This window comes from Rhodotorula graminis, assembly GCF_001329695.1.
Source record: "Rhodotorula graminis WP1 unplaced genomic scaffold RHOBAscaffold_7, whole genome shotgun sequence".
In the NCBI taxonomy this organism is placed as follows: Eukaryota; Fungi; Basidiomycota; class Microbotryomycetes; order Sporidiobolales; family Sporidiobolaceae; genus Rhodotorula; species Rhodotorula graminis.
Window position 1 is genome coordinate 336,384 of NW_017264934.1, and position 17,290 is coordinate 353,673.

At 67.5% G+C, this 17,290-nt stretch overlaps 5 protein-coding genes across 5 annotated transcripts; 2 read left to right on the top strand and 3 right to left on the bottom strand.

Annotated features, from left to right (window-relative positions):
- Positions 1-57: 57 nt before the first annotated feature.
- Positions 58-2,245, bottom strand: RHOBADRAFT_53672 (uncharacterized protein). The gene is made up of 9 exons (XM_018416951.1): positions 2,180-2,245; positions 2,004-2,079; positions 1,661-1,934; positions 1,347-1,590; positions 1,188-1,278; positions 682-1,062; positions 523-595; positions 355-410; positions 58-264 (listed from the first exon to the last, which is right to left on the bottom strand). Exons 1-9 carry the CDS (start codon positions 2,218-2,220, stop codon positions 133-135), a joined length of 1,368 nt encoding a protein of 455 aa, XP_018270770.1. The 5' UTR covers positions 2,221-2,245; the 3' UTR covers positions 58-132.
- A 5,079-nt stretch (positions 2,246-7,324) lies between these two features.
- On the top strand, positions 7,325-8,480 carry RHOBADRAFT_15354 (uncharacterized protein; the record flags this gene model as incomplete). The annotated part of the gene is made up of 4 exons (XM_018412254.1): positions 7,325-7,526; positions 7,601-7,876; positions 7,947-8,137; positions 8,208-8,480. The coding sequence occupies 4 exons, from the start codon at positions 7,325-7,327 to the stop codon at positions 8,478-8,480; spliced, it is 942 nt and encodes a 313-aa protein (XP_018270771.1).
- Positions 8,481-9,198: 718 nt separating this feature from the next.
- RHOBADRAFT_65068 (uncharacterized protein) lies at positions 9,199-9,781 on the top strand. Its single transcript, XM_018418643.1, has 4 exons — positions 9,199-9,236; positions 9,321-9,426; positions 9,493-9,543; positions 9,609-9,781. The coding sequence occupies exons 1-4, from the start codon at positions 9,234-9,236 to the stop codon at positions 9,686-9,688; spliced, it is 240 nt and encodes a 79-aa protein (XP_018270772.1). The 5' UTR covers positions 9,199-9,233; the 3' UTR covers positions 9,689-9,781.
- A 1,800-nt stretch (positions 9,782-11,581) lies between these two features.
- On the bottom strand, positions 11,582-13,573 carry RHOBADRAFT_53675 (uncharacterized protein; the record flags this gene model as incomplete). Its single annotated transcript, XM_018416952.1, has 2 exons — positions 11,582-12,952; positions 13,040-13,573. The coding sequence occupies 2 exons, from the start codon at positions 13,571-13,573 to the stop codon at positions 11,666-11,668; spliced, it is 1,821 nt and encodes a 606-aa protein (XP_018270773.1). The 3' UTR covers positions 11,582-11,665.
- Positions 13,574-14,283: 710 nt separating this feature from the next.
- Positions 14,284-16,952, bottom strand: RHOBADRAFT_27144 (uncharacterized protein). Its single transcript, XM_018412780.1, has 11 exons — positions 16,920-16,952; positions 16,517-16,841; positions 16,060-16,429; positions 15,943-15,994; positions 15,800-15,868; positions 15,601-15,729; positions 15,089-15,525; positions 14,862-14,997; positions 14,741-14,799; positions 14,542-14,675; positions 14,284-14,473 (listed from the first exon to the last, which is right to left on the bottom strand). Coding segments are annotated over exons 1-11 (1,773 nt in total). The 5' UTR covers positions 16,922-16,952; the 3' UTR covers positions 14,284-14,413.
- Positions 16,953-17,290: the final 338 nt, after the last annotated feature.

Below are 17,290 nucleotides of genomic sequence, written 5' to 3' on the forward strand. Positions count from 1 at the left end.
TGTCGCTCTTGGACGTCCAGCTCTCGCTCTCGGCTCTCGCACTCGCTCCGAGAGATGCACAGAATTGGGTACTGCATTCCACGAGAGAGAGAGAGCCCTGGCCCCCAAAAAGACAGAGAGAGAGGCCGCTCCTCAGAGCTTCGAGTGCTTGTTCCCCCGGAGGTTCTTCTCCTTGTTGTCGATCTTGTTGTACTTGTCCTTGACGACCTGGAGGCGCTTGAGCTCGGTCCGGCCGAGCTGGTCGAGGTGGACCTCGTCGGGTCCCTGTGTGTCGAGGAGCGAGGAGACGCGTCAGGCGAGGTCCGTGCGGGGCGGGGAGGAGATGAGGAGAGAGGGAGAGAGAGGGGAACGCACGTCGGCGTAGCGCAGGGTGCGGACACCGGCCCACATCTGCGCGAGAGGCGTGTCCTCTGCAGGTGGCGAGGTGGCGAGGCGAGGAGAGTGGAGGAAGAGGGCGAATTTGAGAAGGTCAGTTAGGCTGTCGCTGCGACGACTTGGAAAGAGAGAGAGACTGGGACGCACGGCAGATACCCTCGGCACCGTGCAGCTGCATCGCCCGGTCGATGACCTCGTTGACCGCACGAGGAATGATGGCCTGCAAGGAGGAGGAGGGTGGACGACCGGGTCAGGACGGCCATTCACGGTCTCGACCGCCGAGAAAAGAGAGACGAGGCGACGCACCTTGGCCATGCCGATCTCCCTCAGGGCGCCCTTGGCGCGCTCCGGGTGCTGGTCGACGATGAGCGCCGCCGAGAGGACGAGGAGCCGGCCCTGGTCGATCTGGATGCGGCTCTCGGCCAACTCGCGCACGACCGAGCCGTGCTCAAACAGCCTCTTGCCGAACGTCTTCTTGCGCTCGTCGGTCGCACGCAGGAGCGCGAGGTCGAGCGCGCGACTCGCGAGGCCGAGCGAGCGCATGCAGTGGTGCAGGCGGCCGGGACCGAGACGGCCCTGGATGATCTCGAACCCGCGGCCCCATCCGAGGACCATGTTGGACGCCGGCACGCGCACGTTCTCGTACAGGACCTCGTAGTGACCCTCGGGCGCGTCGTCGTAGCCGAACTGCGCGAGGATGGAGGAGGACGAGTCAGTCGGGATTGCTCGACGAGGACGGTCCAGCCTCGACGCCAAAGCGCACGTGGCGCGACGACGGGGAGGAGAAAGAGAGAAAGCGAAAGAGGACGCACGACCTGCATCGGGCGCACGAGCTTGACGCCCGGGGTGTCGCTCGGGACAATGACGATGCTCTGCTGCTTGTACTTGCTCGCCTTCGGGTCCCTGTAGAGCGACGAGCTTCAGTATCTCGCAAGGAGGGACGAGAGAGGAGGAAACGATGGGCGACGCACGACTTGCCCATGACGAGGTGGACCTTGTTGCGCGGGTCGCCGGCGCCCGAGATCCACCACTTGTGGCCGTTGATGACGATCTCGTTCGTCTTCTCGTCGAGGACGATCGAGGTGCGGATGTTGGTCGCGTCGGACGAGGCGACGCCGTGCTCGGTCATGGCGAACGACGAGCGGATCTTGCCCTCCATGAGGGGCTTGAGCCACTTGGCCTGCTGCTCCTTGTTGCCGTAGCGCGCGAGGACCTCTGCGTGGGGGCGAGTTGAGAGTCAGTGAGGCTCTCGAAGGAGGAGAGAGGGAGAGAGAGTCGGGCGCACCCATGTTGCCGGTGTCGGGAGCCGACGAGTTGGTCGCCTCGGGGGCGATGCGGATGGCGTGGCCCATGACCTCGGCGCAGACCGAGTACTCGAGGTTGCTGAGCCTGCCGCCGTACTCGCCGTACTGGGCCTTGTTCATCCACAGCTGCCACAGGCCGCGCTGCTTGGCCTTGTCCTTGAGGTCCTCGATGACCTGCGGGTACGACTTCCAGCGCAGCTTGGGGTCGGTCGAGATCTGGTCGTGGAAGACCTTCTCGGCGGGCATGCACTCGTCCTGCGGGGAGCTCGGGAGTGAGCCGGACGAGCCGGAAGAAAGGGGGGAGGGAGAGAGAAGGTGGCGCACCTCGACGAACGAGATGAGGTTGGTGAGGAGGTCCTTGGCCTGGGAGCTGAAGTGAGGCTGGACGAAAGCCCATGCGCTGCAGGAAGAGGTGCCGGTGGAGAGAGGGGCCGAGGAAGTCAGCCATCGAGAGTCGCGGCGAGGGGTGGGGAGGAGGGAGGGATGGAGAGGGGACGCACGCCTGGCCGATGTAAGCGACGACGGGGTGCGAGTTGTCCATGGTGTGCTGTCGAGTATCTGATGTGTAGCAGGAGAGGGAGAGGACAGCGAGAAGGAGGAGGAGCGACGAGGCGGTCGTCCCCACTGCGACGACCGGACCGGCTCCGCTCTTACCGACGCGCACCCGCCCTTTCTCCCGCCCTGCTGCTCAGCTCAGCGCAGCCCAACCTTCGCCCAACCCGGCTCGGCCAACTGTACCCGCCCGCCCGCCTCGACCGCGACCGTGGCTCCCCCTCATCGCCGCCAGCTCCTCTCTCGCCCCAGCTTCGAGGCGGCAGCCCGCGCCACACTCGACCGCCACCGTCAATGCGCTGAACCCGACTCGCACCTCGTCGTCCGGCACCCGCTCGCGACCGGCTGGCGCTGGACTGTCGGCGGCGCGTCCAAGGTCCGTCCCTCCTCTTCCTCCTCCCTCGCTCCTCGCCCACCCCGAGCTCACCTCGAGCACGACCCCGCAGTGGACTCCCGGCGTCGGCTACCTCGAGCGTGCACCGCTCCACCGTCGTTACACCCGTGTGGCAAGCTCGCCGCCGCACACCGCACTCGACGACTCGGACGAGCTCGCTCTTGCGGCCGACGACGACGCGGCGACTGTCGCCGTCGAGTCGGCTTCCTCGGCGTCGCATGAGCTCGGCTGTACGGTGCTGCTCTCGATCTGCTACTCGCCGACGTTCAGCGTCCCGGTCCTGTGGTTCGAGGCGCACCAGAGCTGTGCGTCCCTCCTCGACCCGGACCTTTCTCCCGCTCGCCTCGCCCGTGCTGAGTGCTTCTCGTCCCGCCTTGTGCAGCCGGTACCCCTCTCAGCCTCGAGCAGGTGCTGCGCTCGACACTCTTTCACGACGGGCACGGCCTCTCGAGCGGCGACGCGACGCCGTTCGTCTCGCAGGCGGACCACCCGGCGACCGGTCGCCCGAGCTGGTTCCTTCACCCGTGCGAGACCGAGGGCATCGTGGCTGAGGTGCTCGAGGGCGGGCGGGCGGAGCGAGGACACGAGCGGGAGGGCGAGCGCAGGTCGGATCCGGACGACGACGAGTGGTTCGCGAGCTGGCTCACGGTGGTCGGTGCGGTGGTCGACTTGCGCGAGTAGAGTGCGAGGATGGCAATGCACTTTGATTGCTACTTCGAGCGCAGTCGAATGGATAGTGCGAGACGTCGAGTCGCTCACCGCCCCGCCCGGCGCGACGAGAGAGGAGCCAAGCCCTTTGTCGTCCACCTCGCTCCTCGCAGCTCGCCTGCCAGCTCGAGTCGAGCCCCGACTACATCGCCACAGTGCACCGCTAGAGCACACCGACCTCGGCATGGCCGCGACCGCGCTCCCCGGCGGCTTCACCTCGGCTGCCGCGTCGCCTTCGAGCCCGGCGTTCCCGAGCCACGCCCAGAGCAGCGCGCTCAACGGGCACGGCATCAACCTCGCCCTGCGACCGGGCACCTCGTTCGGCACGAGCCACCTCGCGTCGCCCCCCTCGACGAGCGTCCCCTCGTTCGCGCCCACCTCGACCGGCAGCACCGACGGCGTCGACTACGCGACCCTCCCGAGCTGGGACGACACGGCCGTTGCCCTGTGGCTCGCCGCAGCCCTCCCCAACCTCGCCACCCAGCCCCACGCCGACCTGTTTGCCGCCAACGACATCCGCGGTGCCGTCCTCCTCGAGGTCGACCAGGGCGCGCTCAAGGAGATGGGCGTCCGCAGCGTCGGCGACCGCGTAAAGATCTGCGTCGCCATCCGCCAGCTGCGCGGCAAGTACCTCGCCGCGACCCAGCTCAACTCGGGCAGCGCCGGCGGCGCAGCAGCTGCCGCAGCCGCAGGCGGCCTCTCGCGACGCCCGAGTGCGCTCGGCAGGGTCGCCGCGAGCCCGACGGGCACGACGTCGAGTCGGCACGGGAGCCCGCTCGCGCCGTCGTCGCCGTCGACCCTGTACACGGCCATGGGCCCGCCGTCGCTCCACCCGAACGCGCGCGCCGGCTCGCTGTCGTACTCGGCGCGCAACATCTCGGTCGGGAACCGCATCCCTCCACCGCTGCACCTCGCCCAGTCGAACGCGATCCCGTCGCCGGCGGCTTCGTCGGCGTACCTCCAGCAGCAGCAGCAGCAGCGCAGCCCGCCGAGCCACGCGACGAGCCCGCGCAGCGCCGTCTTCCCTCCACCATCTTCGGCCACGTCGACCCTGTCGTCCGGCCGGCGCGAGCCTCCTCCTCCTCCCTTGCACCCTCCCCCGAGCGGCCGTGTCCCGCCGCCGCCGCCCGGCGCCCCCTCGCCGACCGGCTGGCTCGGCGACCATGTCTCGCGCCTGCCCTCGTCGCAGCAGCAGCAGCAGCCCGTCCTACCCGCACCCGGTCCGCCGACAACCACGGGCCTCACCTCGTCCGCGTCGACCTCGTCCCTGTCGACCCGCGCCGGCGGCTCGCCGTACGGCTCCGGGTCGGGCCATCGCAAGGCGTCGAGCTCGTCGTACGCCGGCAGCAGCACGAGGCCGGTGCGCGAGCCGTCGCCGTACGCTGGGCACCCGTACGGCGGCGGCGCGGGACTGCTCCCCTCGGCGATGGCGGCCGAGCGGGCGCCGCTCTCGGCGCCGGCGGCGCCCGGTGGGCCCGTGCGCGCCGCGACGACGCCGGCGTCGTTGTCGTCGTCGGCGGGAAGCTCGGCGACGAGCACGGCGCCGCTCAGCAACCTCGAGGTGATGCGCAAGGCGGTCAAGTTCACGTCGGCCGACGGCGTCACGACCCGGGTCCTCGCCGTCGCCGACGCCAAGGACGGCCGCGAGGTGCTCGCGAGGGTCATGAAGAAGTTTGGCGGCAAGGAGGGCGAGGACTTGGACGGGTGGGGGGTCTGGGTCACCGAGAACAGCGGCGCAGGTGCGTCGCCTTGTCTCCCTCTCTCTCTCTCTCGAGCCTCGTCGTGTCCTCAGAACCGGTACTGACTCGCTCTCTCTTTCCTCGCGCACAGCTCGCCTGTTGACCGAGCACGAGCTGTACACCGTGTGCCAGAACGCGTCGGCGCCCGAGCGCACCCGAGGACTCATCGTCCGGCGCCACCACACCCTCCCTCCCGGCTCGTCCTCGACCGTCGGCACCCCTTCACTCTCGACATCACCACCCGCCCTCTCGCACGCGTCCTTCTCGCAGCCCTCGTCGCCGACGCCGGGCGGCACCTCGACGTTCCCGCTTACGGCGGCGAGCTCGACCCTCGACAAGCGCGGCCGCAAGCTCCAGTGGGTCTTTGGCGAGTCGCACGCCGCCGTCGCCGAGCTGTCCCGACCTGGCGGCACGGTCCCGTACGGCGTCGCCGTCAGCGGCACGAGCCCGACCAGCCCCAACTACCACTACCACGGCCAGGGCCACGGCCTCGGCGTCGTCGTCCCGCGCATGGGCATCGAGCCCGCAAGCCCGTCCACCTCGAGCGCCGACGAGCACGACCTGCACCCGTTCCCGCACGCGCACTCGCACTCGTACGGCCACGGTCGAGCCCCGTCGTCGGCCCCGACGGCGCACCCCGAGGTGCTCGTCATCCAGCCGAGCCCCGACCGCGCCGGCAAGACCAAGATGAACCGCGCGAGCACGGTCAGCGTCATGAGCGGCCTCGAGGCGCCCGACTGGGCTCGCGACTTTTACGGCGCCGGCGAGCACGGCCTCGACGCCGAGGGCAACCCGGCGTCGACCGTCGCCCCGACGGCGAGCGCGTCGTCGGGCTCGGGCGCAGGCGCGACGCTCGACGAGCGGGCAGGGTACACGCTCCCGGGCGACGTGTACAGCCCGCCGCAGCGGACGAGCTCGAGGCGCGAGGCGCCGCGCTCGCGCACCGACGAGCCCCTCGCGCCGTCGTCGGCGCCGCAGCGTCGCCGCATCGAGGCCGCCGCCGCCGCCACCACCGCCGCACCGGCCTCGATCGTGCCGCGCGCGCCCGACTCGCCGCCGTCGACGTGGCGAGAGCGCCATGGGTCGCTCCTCCCCGACTCGACGCGCAAGCTGCGCAACTTCTTCGGCCAGCGCCCGCCGTCCGAGCTCATCGCGAGCCACCTCACCGAGTTCTTCCCGCTCGGAGGCGGCGGCGGCGCCGGACGAGGCGGCGGGAGCGGCGCGGGCGAGGGGAGGACCGAGCGGTACCGCCTCTCGAAGCAGGTGCGGGCCAGCATCCGCAAGAGCATGGGCGTCGGGGCTGGTGGAGCGCTCCTGCCCTCGAACGGCGGCGACCGGCTCGCCAATCGGCGCCACTCGGGCGCGAGCGTCGCGAGCCGGGCGAGCCGGGCGAGCAGCATGCGCCCCAACGGCGAGCCCGTCCCGGCCCTGCCCAAGGGCAGCACGAGCTGGGAGAAGGAGCCGTCGGCGCGGCCGTCGCTCGAGGGCGTCGTCGAGAGCGCCGACATGAGCCGGTTCAGCGGCTCGTCGAACGGCTCGGCCGCCGAGCTCCACATCACGCAGCCGCCGGGCGTCAACGTCAGCTCGGTCCCGTTCCCGGGCGCGCCGTCGATCAAGGGCAACCGCTCGCCGCGCAGCTCGAGCGGGTCGATGCTCGATCCGCCGGACGAGGCCGACGAGGAGGAGGCGGGCGACCGCAACGACACGGCCGCCGACCGCCCCGAGTCGTCCGCCATGGCGCTCAACTCGTCGACGTCGTCCTCGACCTCGACGACGGGCGACCTCGCCGAGACGCGCTCGCTCGCGTCGTCGCTCGCGCCGAGCCACCTCGACGCCGCCGGTCGCCCTCAGCGCCTCTCGCGCCGCATGTCGCGCCTCTCGGGCTCGTCGCGCCTGAGCGTCGGCGCGCAGAGCCTGTGGGAGCGCAGGAGCAAGGACTCGGACGCGGCGAGCATCATCACGGTCGACGAGGTGACGGCCGACCTCGAGACGCGGCGCGCGAGTTGGCGGGCGAGCGTCGGCGCCGGCGCGAGGGGCAGCGACGAGGACGACGCTGGGGAAGGGAGCGAGACGGCCGAGAGCGACTTTGACGACGACCTGAGCGACGAGGACGACTTGAGCGATGAGGAGGACGACGAGGACGAGGTCGAGGAGGACGAGCCGGGCACGGCCAAACCGCAGGGTGCGTCCTCTCTTTTTCCCTCTCGCCCTCTCTCCTACCTCGTACTGACGGCCCGCTCTCACCCGCAGGCATGAAGTGGATCAAGGGCGCGCTCATCGGCGCCGGCTCGTTCGGGTCCGTCTTCCTCGGCATGAACCCGACCATGGGCTCCCTCATGGCCGTCAAGCAGGTCGAGCTCCCGACGGGCAACTCGCACAACGAGGAGCGCAAGAAGAGCATGCTCGAGGCTCTCGAGCGCGAGATCGAGCTCCTCAAGGTCCTCCAGCACGAGAGTGCGTCCCTCTCCCTCTCTCTCGCTTCCTCCTCGACCAACCGATACCGTTCCTGACACCCAATCTCGCCGCAGACATCGTGCAGTACCTCGACTCGTCGACCGACGACAAGCACCTCAACATTTTCCTCGAGTACGTGCCCGGCGGGTCGGTCGCAGCGCTCCTGCAGAACTACGGCGCGTTCGAGGAGGCCCTCGTCGGCAAGTTCGTGCGCCAGATCCTCACCGGCCTCGACTACCTCCACGAGCGCGAGATCATCCACCGCGACATCAAGGGCGCCAACATCCTCGTCGACAACAAGGGCAACATCAAGATTTCGGACTTTGGCATCTCGAAAAAGGTCGAGGACAGTGCGTCGACCCTCCCCTCTACCCTCGTGCGACTCTTGCCGGTACTGACTCGACTCGGTCGTGTGCGCAGACCTTCTCACCGGCGCCAAGGTGCATCGCCCGTCGCTCCAGGGCTCGGTCTACTGGATGGCGCCCGAGGTCGTCAAGCAGACGGCCTACACGAGCAAGGCCGACATCTGGTCACTCGGCTGCCTCGTCGTCGAGATGCTCACGGGTGCGCACCCGTGGGCCAACCTGACCCAGATGCAGGCCATCTTCCGGGTCCGTCGCCGCTCTCTCTTCCTCTCTTCCTTCCTCAGAGGACCCCGACTGACCTCTTTGTATCCTGCAGATCGGTTCCTCGAGTCGCCCAACCGTCCCCGACGACATCTCGACCGACGCCGACGACTTTCTCGAGCAGACGTTCGAGATCGAGCACACGGACCGCCCGTCGGCCAAGGAGCTCCTCCAGCACGCCTTTATCCGCGACCCCGACGCGTGGGCCGCCAGCCAGCAGACGCCGACGCGTGCGACGTTCAGCCAGCAGAGCAGCACGGTCTCGGTCGCAGCGGTGGCGCCGGTGGACGCCCCGGCGGGTCCCGCAGGAGAGGTCGCGTCCAAGTGAGCGGCTCGAACGTCGGCGGAAGGGCGAGGGTACGTAGCAGCGGTTGTGTTGCCATACTATCGTTCCACTCTGTGTCTGTTCTGCAGCGACTGCATGCAGCCAGCTCGCCCGAGAGAACGACGAGAGGAAGCGGCATCGACGAGGTCCGTGCGGGTCGCGTAGCTGCGGCCGCCGCTTCTCGATGCCAGATCTGCGATCAGCTTACTCGAGCGTCTACTGATCTCCGGAAGCTGGATCTCTCGAGCCGAAACGCGACCCTTTCCCCGCCGACCAAGTGACGACAGCTCGAGAAGTTGACCTCACCACGTCCGAGTTGACCTTCTCAAATCGACGCTTGACGGTGTCGACCGGCTCAACGGCTCGGCAAAGCCATCGGCTTGACGTACCCAGCGATGCGCATCGCCGTCCACGCATCTAGAGAGTTCGTCAGTTCCGACGCGCGAGCTGTCAGCGCGAGCGCCCTCCTCGCGGCATCGTGATTCGTCCCCTCCTCGAACCTCGCTGCGCGAGCCCGATCTACAGTTGTCGCGCGGTCTCGTCGCCGTAATGAACAGCGATTCCCGGCTGCAGAATCAGGTGATGGAAAGCTCGCTGCGACGCTGCGACGTCAAGCGAGATTCGCATCGCAGGGGTCCGTGACACCATCCGAGCCCGTGGGGGGTACAAGAGGCGAGCGAGGAGCGGTTCTCGCTCTCTCTTCTCTTCACACCACTCTCCTACACTCTTCCCACCCGCACCCAACACACTCCCACCATGGTGCGCACCCCTCTCCCGTCCACCTTTCCCTCTTCCGTTCTCTGACCCTCCTCTCTCCCTTCCCTCCTCCTTGCTCCTTCTCAGTCGGACAACAGCAAGACCTTCTCGAACGACCACGAGTTCGCCTCGGAGCAGGGCAAGAAGGGCGGCGCCACGCAGCCGGACGAGGTCTACAAGCCCTCGGAGCACGGTGCGTCTTCTCCTTCTCCCACCTTTCCTTCCTCGCACAAGCGACTGACGGGCCTCGACTCAACAGACGGCCTCAAGAAGAACGGCGAGCCCGACAAGCGCATGTCGTCGGAGCACGGTACGTCGCGCACGCCCCTCTTCTCGCTCAAGAAGCGTCGCTTGACAGTTCGTTTCCTCCTTCAGGCTTTGGCGGCGACCGCGAGCGTGCGGCTGCTGAGGGCGCCAAGGGCGGCAAGTCCACCGGCAACACCGACGAGCAGTAAACGGGCTGTTTCTTAGCAGTTGTCCATACCTATCAATCTCAGTAAAGAGCAAGAAGTGAACCTCTCTTTCAACTTGAGAAGGTCCGCGCGCCGACGAGAGTTGTCCGCCGAGAGCTACTACGAGGTGGCGAGAGGCTCGAGAGTACTTCGCATATCGTCTCGAGCAAGGCGTCTGCGAGAGCTCGCCTGTGCGACGCGAGGTCGCCTGCTGCACCGATTTTGAATTGAACTGGCGAGCCCAACTACGTCGACTTTCGGAGCGACGTTCCTCCTCCCCCAGGAGCTCGGGCCTGGTGCCCAGTCAATACGGGGCACTCGTCAGTCGGGCCCAGGTCTAGCGGTGGAGCCGGCGAAGCGTCATACGGCCTCTCGTCGCAGGCGCCGTCACGGCAGCGCGCTCGCGACTTTGCGACGATTGTGCGAGCCTGCGTCGCTCAGCGATGGCCAGCGAGCATCGTGCGCCTCCTGGATACCGAGGAGAAGTGTCGCGAAAGCCGCTCTTGCAGAAGTTGGGCAGAATTGGCCCGCGGCAGCTCGAGAAGCACGTCGCGGAGGTGGACGAGCTTTGCAGCATCAAGTGACACCCATACTCTCTCTCACACCCGGGACGTTTTCTCGAGTTCTCACGGAGAGAGCTCGCGAGTGAACACGCCGGCGGAAAGAGCTAAGTCGCCTCGCGCACCTCGAATTTGAGAAGGCAAACGAGCCGGCCAGCTCGCGCTCCACACGACAAAGTAGCTCAGGAAACGCGGTCTATTGCATCGCAGAGACCTCCTCGTTCGACCTGGCCCAAGCAGAATGTCCCAACCACGCTAAATCAAGAGATAGCGTTTGAGCGAGGGTGCGCAGGATCCCCCTGTCTCGAGTAGGTGGCCGGGCGCACGGACGCCTCCGCAGGGGCTGCGTCCGTGCGAGCGGCTCACCGTAGCGCGCCCGCTGCCCTCAGGGGCACGAGAGGGCGGGCGCGGCCTCGTAAAGACCCGTACTCGGCGGCTCGGTTCGCTCGGCCGCCGGGACGAGTGCGACGACAAAGCGGGCGAGTTGAGCAGCCCGGGCTCGCTCTCAGAGGACAAGATAGCTCGTGTTACTGGAGCGGCGGCGCCTGTGGCCAAGCCGGACAGCGCAAGGAGAAGCTTTCGAGTCCGAGAAGGGGCGAGAGTGCCATCGAGGGCTCGGCTAAGCTGCGGCGCGAGGTCGAGGGGGTCAGTGCGCGGCTCAATGAGGAGGATAGGTCCATGCGAGTGTACTGGAGGCGAGGAGGAGAGCGAGAGGGACGCACAAGGAGCTAGACGTGCCCGCTCGAGGAAGACCGACAGTCCTCGCGGCGCCCAGCTGACCGCCGGCTCGTCTTCCGCAGCCGTGCCACCTGCGAGAGGGTCGAGATGAGTCAGGGACGCGTCGTAGAGGCGTTACATGAGCCCTGCCAGTGAGAGGGAAAGGTGCAAAGGGTGACCAAACACGAGGAGGAGGAGGAGCGGGACGCACCGGCTCTCTCAAGCCTCGCACGGCGCTCCACTCGCGCCATATTCCTCCCAAGCCACCCTGACACGCCTCGGGGTGCTGAAGGAGTCCCTGCGAGTCGTGGTAGTCGAGTTGTCGAGAATCGCTGATGAAGATGCGGGGCGGTCTGGCGAGCTGGCGAGCGCGTTGCAGGGGGCGGCGCAGGTCGACAGGTGCCCCGAGAAGGTGCACGGGGCCGGGAGAGGTGTCGGTGACGCGCTGCAGTGGTGCGAGCGGGTTGAGCCGGGAGGGAGGGAGGAGAAGGGAGGCGGCCACAAGTCCTCGCACTTCTCGCACTCGCTCTCGTCGCCTCTGTCGCGAAGCTCTCCGCCGTACAAGCTATCCTCTCCTCTCGGCTCTCGAGCATGCCCTGGGCGGGGAAAGAGAGCGAAAGGCGCGACTGGCGAAGCTCGCAAAGTGGGAAAGAAGACCTCGCCTTGCGCGTCCACACGAGCCGTCCGACAGCTGCCGCACCTTCTACTCGTCCTCCTCCTCGTCGCTCCAATCACCGGCATCGTCGTCCTCCTCGGTCCACTCGTCCTGGTCCGTGTCGTCGTCGCCGTCTGCGACGATGCCGCCCCACTCGCTCGGGTCGTCGTCGAGGTCGCTGTCGTCGTCGTCCGGCGGGAGGAGCTCGCACTCGATGCCCTTGGCGTGGCACAGGACCTCGAGGCTCTCGACCTGGGCCTCGCTCAGGGCCGCGTCGCCGGCGACCTCGATGCGGCGCAGCGTGAGGGCGTGCACGTCGATGAACGTCTCGAGGTCGTGGAGGTCGACGGCCGGGCAGAAGCCGAGCGTGAGGGCCTCGATCGGGCACGACGCGAACGCCGACACGAGGAAGGGCGCCTCTTGCTGCGTCGAGAGGATGAGGGTGTCGAGCTTGGGGAGGTCGAACGCGAGCGCGCACAAGGCGTCGTTGTCGCGGTCGACGTTGGTGTGCGGCGCGCCGTCGAGGTCGAGGCACTCGAGCGTCGCCTTGAACCGGTGCACAAACTTGCGCAGCGACGGGAACGACAGGTTCTCGCACTCGGCGAGGCCAAGCAGCTTGAGCGGCCACTTGACGTCGTCGCGCGCCGCAAACTCGTCGTTGATGAACACGCCCGCCGAGTGGGCGAAGACCTCGAGCGCCGGTAGCGCTGCGAGGGCGTCGTGGAGCTGGAGCCGGTGGGCGCGGTCGCCCTCGGGCAGCCCGACGTCGAGCTCGAGGCGGAGGAGCTTGGGGCACGCCGCGATGATGTCGGCGACGTCGAGCTCGTTTGTGACACCGTCGTCCGGGACGACGAGCGTCAGGTCGACGAGTTGCGGGCCGAGGTACTTCTTGACGCTCTCGAACGCGTGGTCGTGGGCGTAGACGGCCATGTGGTCGTCGATGTCGGCCTCGTCCTCGATCTCGGCGTCGTCGAGCCACTGGAGGCGCGTGCGCGGGAACGTCTCGCCGTGAACACGAACCGTGTTGCTGCACAGACGGACGACTGTGGCGAGCAGGATGCTGCGCACGCGCCGAACCCGCCGCTCGTTCGAGACGCCCACGCCCGAATGGCCGCAGACATGCTCAATCGCCTCGATGACCTCGCGGAACTGGTCGCTGAGCGGGACGTCGGGGACAGCGGGATAGTCGGCGTTGTCGGGCTGGTCGTCGTTGTCGTACATCTTGAACGGGGCCTGGGCGAACTGGATCGACCGGACGTGGAGGCCGCGATGAGGGAGGATCGTGCAGACGGCCATGGCGATGGCCTCGTTGGAGCGCTCACTGAGGTCCAGGGCCTGTAGGGGCAGGGCGAGTCAGCTGGAGGACGCGGTGAAGCCGGATGCTTGGCGACGCGAGAGAGAGAGAGAGGGACGGGGACGCACCACCCACTTGATCGGGATCGCGATGGCGCTGAACTCGCGGTTGACGAGCGTGAGGGCGTCGATGCCCGTCGGGGCGAGCGCGTCGGCCATGTCGACCGCGTACTGCTCGCGGACCTTGGCGAGCGCTTCGGGCGACGGGTTGCCCTCGTCGTCGAGCTCGAGCTCGTCGACGTCGGCCCAGCTGCCGTCGTCATCGCCCTCGCCCTCGCCAAAGTCGTCCTTGGGACGATCTGGGCGGATGCGCCCGGCCGGCCACTGCGAGCTGCTGCGACGCTTGGCGCCGAACTGGTACGGCGAGTCGTCGTCGTCGGGCCCGTAGACGTCGTCGACCCAGTGGGCCGGCGGGAGGATGGGCTTGTCGCCGTCGTCTTCGAGGTCGAGGCGGGCGACGGCCTGGACGATGAGGAGCTTGAGCTCTGGCGGGAGGTTGCCGAGGGTCGCGAGGCGGCGAGCGGGAGGAGGAAGGGTCGAAGTCGAGGCGACGGGCTCGTGGGCGTTGGCCGGGTCGGCGTGGCTGTCGGTGCCGTGCGACATGGTGGCTGGGCAGGCGACTGGCGCGGTACGAGGCGAGGGAATGGACAGGAGCTGATGACGAGAGTCGACCGAGGCTGGGGGAGGAGGCCGACGACGCGTGTGCTGCTGAGGGGGCCGAGCGTGTGGGTGCTGCTGTAGGGTCGAGGTACGCAGATAGTGTGGTGCTGGTGGCCGTGCAGCTGTACGGCAGGGCTGTGGTGGGAGGAGGGGGAGGAGGGCGAGCGAGCCTTGTTGTTCAACCTCGACCGCTCTCGCTCCCACCCGCTGGACCTAAGCGTGTAACGCGCACATCCTCCAGCTCAGAAGAGCAGGCTCTCCCCCGAGCAGCGAGTGAGCAGCGCCTCTGCCTCGCGCTCCTCCTCTCCTCCCTCTCGCCGTCCTCCGCCGGCTGCTCCTCGACGGCTCCGTCGCCGGTCTTCTCGATGCTGAGCGGACTCTCGTCTGCTCGACACACGCGGGCAGCATTCCCCGACACCGCTGCACGGCCGCTCGTATCCTCGCGAGCGGTCCGCGCCTTCCTCGGCCTCGCTCTGCAATGCGACCTGCACATCTTCCTCTCGAATCCTCTTCGCGCCTGCAACGAGAGCTGTGAGCTGTCTGCGGCGCACTGTCGCGCCTCGAGAGCCGAGAGCCGAGAGAGCGCAGCGAGGCCTGAGCGCCCTTCCCAAGTTCGAGCCTCTCGTCGAGCTCTCAATCTCTAGACGGTGCGTGCAGGTCCGGGTATACAAGATTCGCAACAGACTATGGAAGAGCTACAGGTGGCACAGACTAAGTGTACAACTCAAGGATCGCCCTTAAGAAAGAGTGAGAGGGGGAGAGAGAGAAAGAGCCGGCCGACGCTCAGTGACCCTGCTCCTTGAGCATCTGGAGCCCGGCGTTCGAGCGCAAGACGGCCATGTTCTGCGTGAAGAAGCTCAGTCAGTACTTGCGGGCGAGAGGGGAGCCTAGAGAGCAAGCCGAGGACGCACCTGGAGCGACACCTTGCCCTTGCCCTTCTTCGCCGTGTTGACCTCGAGGTGCTTGCCGCTCATGACGAGCTCGTACTGCTCGCGCGCGAGGGCCCAGTCGCCCTTGGACTGGTACAGGCGACCGAGCTCGTAGTCTGTGGGCGAGAGAGAGTCGGTCAGGCGAGGGCGAGGGGAGAAAATGGAGGGGAGAGGGACGCACGGGCGAACCAGACGACGTGGTGGTCGTGCGAGATGTCGCGACCGTGCTTGAGGACGTTGCTGCGTACGCGAGAGAGTGTCAGGTGAGGTCGGGAGCTCGAGAAGGAGGACGTGGGGCGTACTTGAACGAGATGAGCGCCTGCTCGTCGGCCTCGTCGATCGGGATGGGCGACTCTTCCGGCCGAGCGACGACGTGCGGCTCCGGGTGCGAGATGAAGCGAAGGATGATGCCGCGAAGGAGGTGGGCGAGGCAGTAGTCTGCAAACGCGGGGCCAGAGTCAGTCGACGTACAGGATGGCCGGCTCGAGAGCCGAGGAGGAGGAGAGAGTGGCTGCGAGGGACGACGCACCGTCCCAGTACTCGTCGCCGTTCTTGCCGTACTGCTCGGGCTCCTTGACGGCGTGCAGCTCGGCGAGGACCTGTGACACCTGGTTGAGGTGCTCCTCGAACAGGATGAAGCGCGGGCTCAGGCCGAGGCAGTTGAGGACGTAGGCGAGCTCGATGCCGGGGAGCGTGAGGCGGTTGCCCTGCGCGACAAACTTGCGGGCCCGCCGCGCGACAAACTTCTCGAGCGGGATCGACTTGCCGGCGATGCGCTGCATGAGGTCGGGCACCTGCGACATCGTCTGGTTGGCCTTGGCCGCCTCGATGCCGTCCTCGTACAAGGTCGTCGCCTTGGCGTACGCGTAGATGGCCTTGGACCAGTTCGACTCCTTGTCGAGGATCGTGAAGCACTCGTAGCCCTTGGCCCACGAGCCCTGCGCGAGCGAGACGAGGCCGAGGTCCCTGCACGCAAGACGAGCGGTCGTCAGGACCCTCGTCGTCGTCCGACGCAGAGAGGAAGATCGAGAGGGAGCCCACCAGTAGCAGATGTGCCCGAGCTGGATGTACTCGCGCTGCGCCTGGATCGCGAGCCGAAACGACTTGATGGCGTCCTCGAGCATCGTCTCGGTCGAGTGCAGGCGGCCGGCAAAGTACAGGAAGAAGATGCTGCAGGCCGCAGATAAGGTGTCAGTGATGCCGGAACGAGAGAGGCCCATGAGGGGGAGGCGAGACGCACCCGGTCGGGTACCGGTCGAGGTTGTAGTGGAGGATGTTGGCCGCCGTCGGGACGTCGACACCGCCGACGCTGCACGTAGTCGAGAAGAAAAGAGTCAATCTCGCGAGGACGCCGAGATTGCGCGAACGAGGACAGGGACGAACGGGAGGTAGTTGGCGATGACGAGGTGGTGCATGAGGAGGACCATGTCGCAGACTGCGGGCACCGAGGACTCGTCAGTACCTCGCTCTGGACGATAGAGAGAGTCGGCAAGGACGCACTCGGCCTGCGGATGCCCTCCTTGGCCGGGTCCATGCTGGGCTCCTCGACCCGAGCCTTCCACCCGCCGGCCTTCATGAGTGTCGACAAGGCCCAGTCGCGGTCGCCCGTGAAGCCGAACACCTCCATGATCTTGAGGACGGCCGACGGGAGGAGCGACAGGATGAGGCTGATCATGCCGTTGCCGAGGCGGACGCCCGAGCGGAAGTCCTGGTCGATGGCCGGGTCCTCGTCGCCCGGGCCGTGATACTCCTGGTCGGCCGTCTCGACGTACTTGGCGAGCGTGCGATAGATGGCGTACGCGTTGCGCATGTTGAGCGCCTCCTTGAGGAACGCGAGGAAGTCGCCCGAGTAGATGATGCCGAGGACCGCCTGCGAGCGGGAGGAACGTCGAGGTCAGGATGCGGCTCGAGAAGGAGACGCTCGAGGACGGCAGAGAGAGAGAGAAGGAGGACGCACCTTGAGGAGGGTGCACTCGGCAAAGACGAGCTCGGCGTGGCGCTGGACGAGCGTCATGTTCTTGATGCTCTGGACGCTCGTCGAGCCCTTTGCGAGGCTGCCGACGCGCTCAAACAGGCCGTGGTCCTTCTTGCGCAAGAGCTGCGTGATCGTGATCGAGTCCTTGCAGCACTGGATGGCCGCCTCGAGGTCCTCGGGCTCGAACGTCGCGAGCGACTTGATGGCCTGGATGAGCGAGTACCCGACCGAGTAGTACAGGCGGTGGTCGCACGCCGACAGGCAGATGTCCTCGGCCTCGATCATGCGCGACGACATGAACAGGTGCCTGCGAGCGAGTACGCGAGGGTGAGTCTGGCTCGGCTCGAGGTGCTCGCCGGTCGAGAGGGAGAGAGAGCAGACGCACATGGCCTTCCAGATGACGCTGATGTCCTCGCGGATGTCGTCCTCGGTGAGCGCAACGTCTTGCGGCGTCAACTCGTGCAGCTGCTTGCCGATCTTGGTCCTCGGCGTCAGGTCCTCCTCCGTCTTGGCGACGGCGAGCTTTGCCGCCTTGCTCTTGCCCGGCTTGAGCGGCTGCGGCGGCCCGCGCACGCCCTGGCTCCGTGCCGGCGGCGCGCGCTTGGTCTCGGCCTCGGACGCAGACGAGGCGCCGCCCTTGGCGTCCTCGAACTCGTCGTCGTCGTCGTCGGACGAGGTCGCCGAGCTCGAGTCGTCGCCCTCGTCGTCGCCGAGCTTGACGGCGCCGACGCCCGCCGCGATCTGGCTCGCCCGAGA

What these genes read in the sequence shown, in the direction of transcription:
- RHOBADRAFT_65068 (XM_018418643.1), top strand. An exon ending in CTACAAGCCCTCGGAGCACG is followed by an intron (nt 9,427 to 9,492) that starts GTGCGTCTTCTC and finishes TCGACTCAACAG; the next exon opens with ACGGCCTCAAGAAGAACGGC. An exon ending in GCGCATGTCGTCGGAGCACG is followed by an intron (nt 9,544 to 9,608) that starts GTACGTCGCGCA and finishes TTCCTCCTTCAG; the next exon opens with GCTTTGGCGGCGACCGCGAG.
- RHOBADRAFT_27144 (XM_018412780.1), bottom strand. An exon ending in CTCGGGCACATCTGCTACTG is followed by an intron (nt 15,526 to 15,600) that starts GTGGGCTCCCTC and finishes TCTTGCGTGCAG; the next exon opens with GGACCTCGGCCTCGTCTCGC. An exon ending in CGGCGACGAGTACTGGGACG is followed by an intron (nt 14,998 to 15,088) that starts GTGCGTCGTCCC and finishes CCGCGTTTGCAG; the next exon opens with ACTACTGCCTCGCCCACCTC.
- RHOBADRAFT_53672 (XM_018416951.1), bottom strand. Translation starts at nt 2,220, where the DNA reads ATGGACAACTCGCACCCCGTCGTCGCTTACATCGGCCAGGC. An exon ending in CGGTGCCGAGGGTATCTGCC is followed by an intron (nt 411 to 522) that starts GTGCGTCCCAGT and finishes CGCCACCTGCAG; the next exon opens with AGGACACGCCTCTCGCGCAG. An exon ending in GCACCCTGCGCTACGCCGAC is followed by an intron (nt 265 to 354) that starts GTGCGTTCCCCT and finishes CTCGACACACAG; the next exon opens with GGACCCGACGAGGTCCACCT.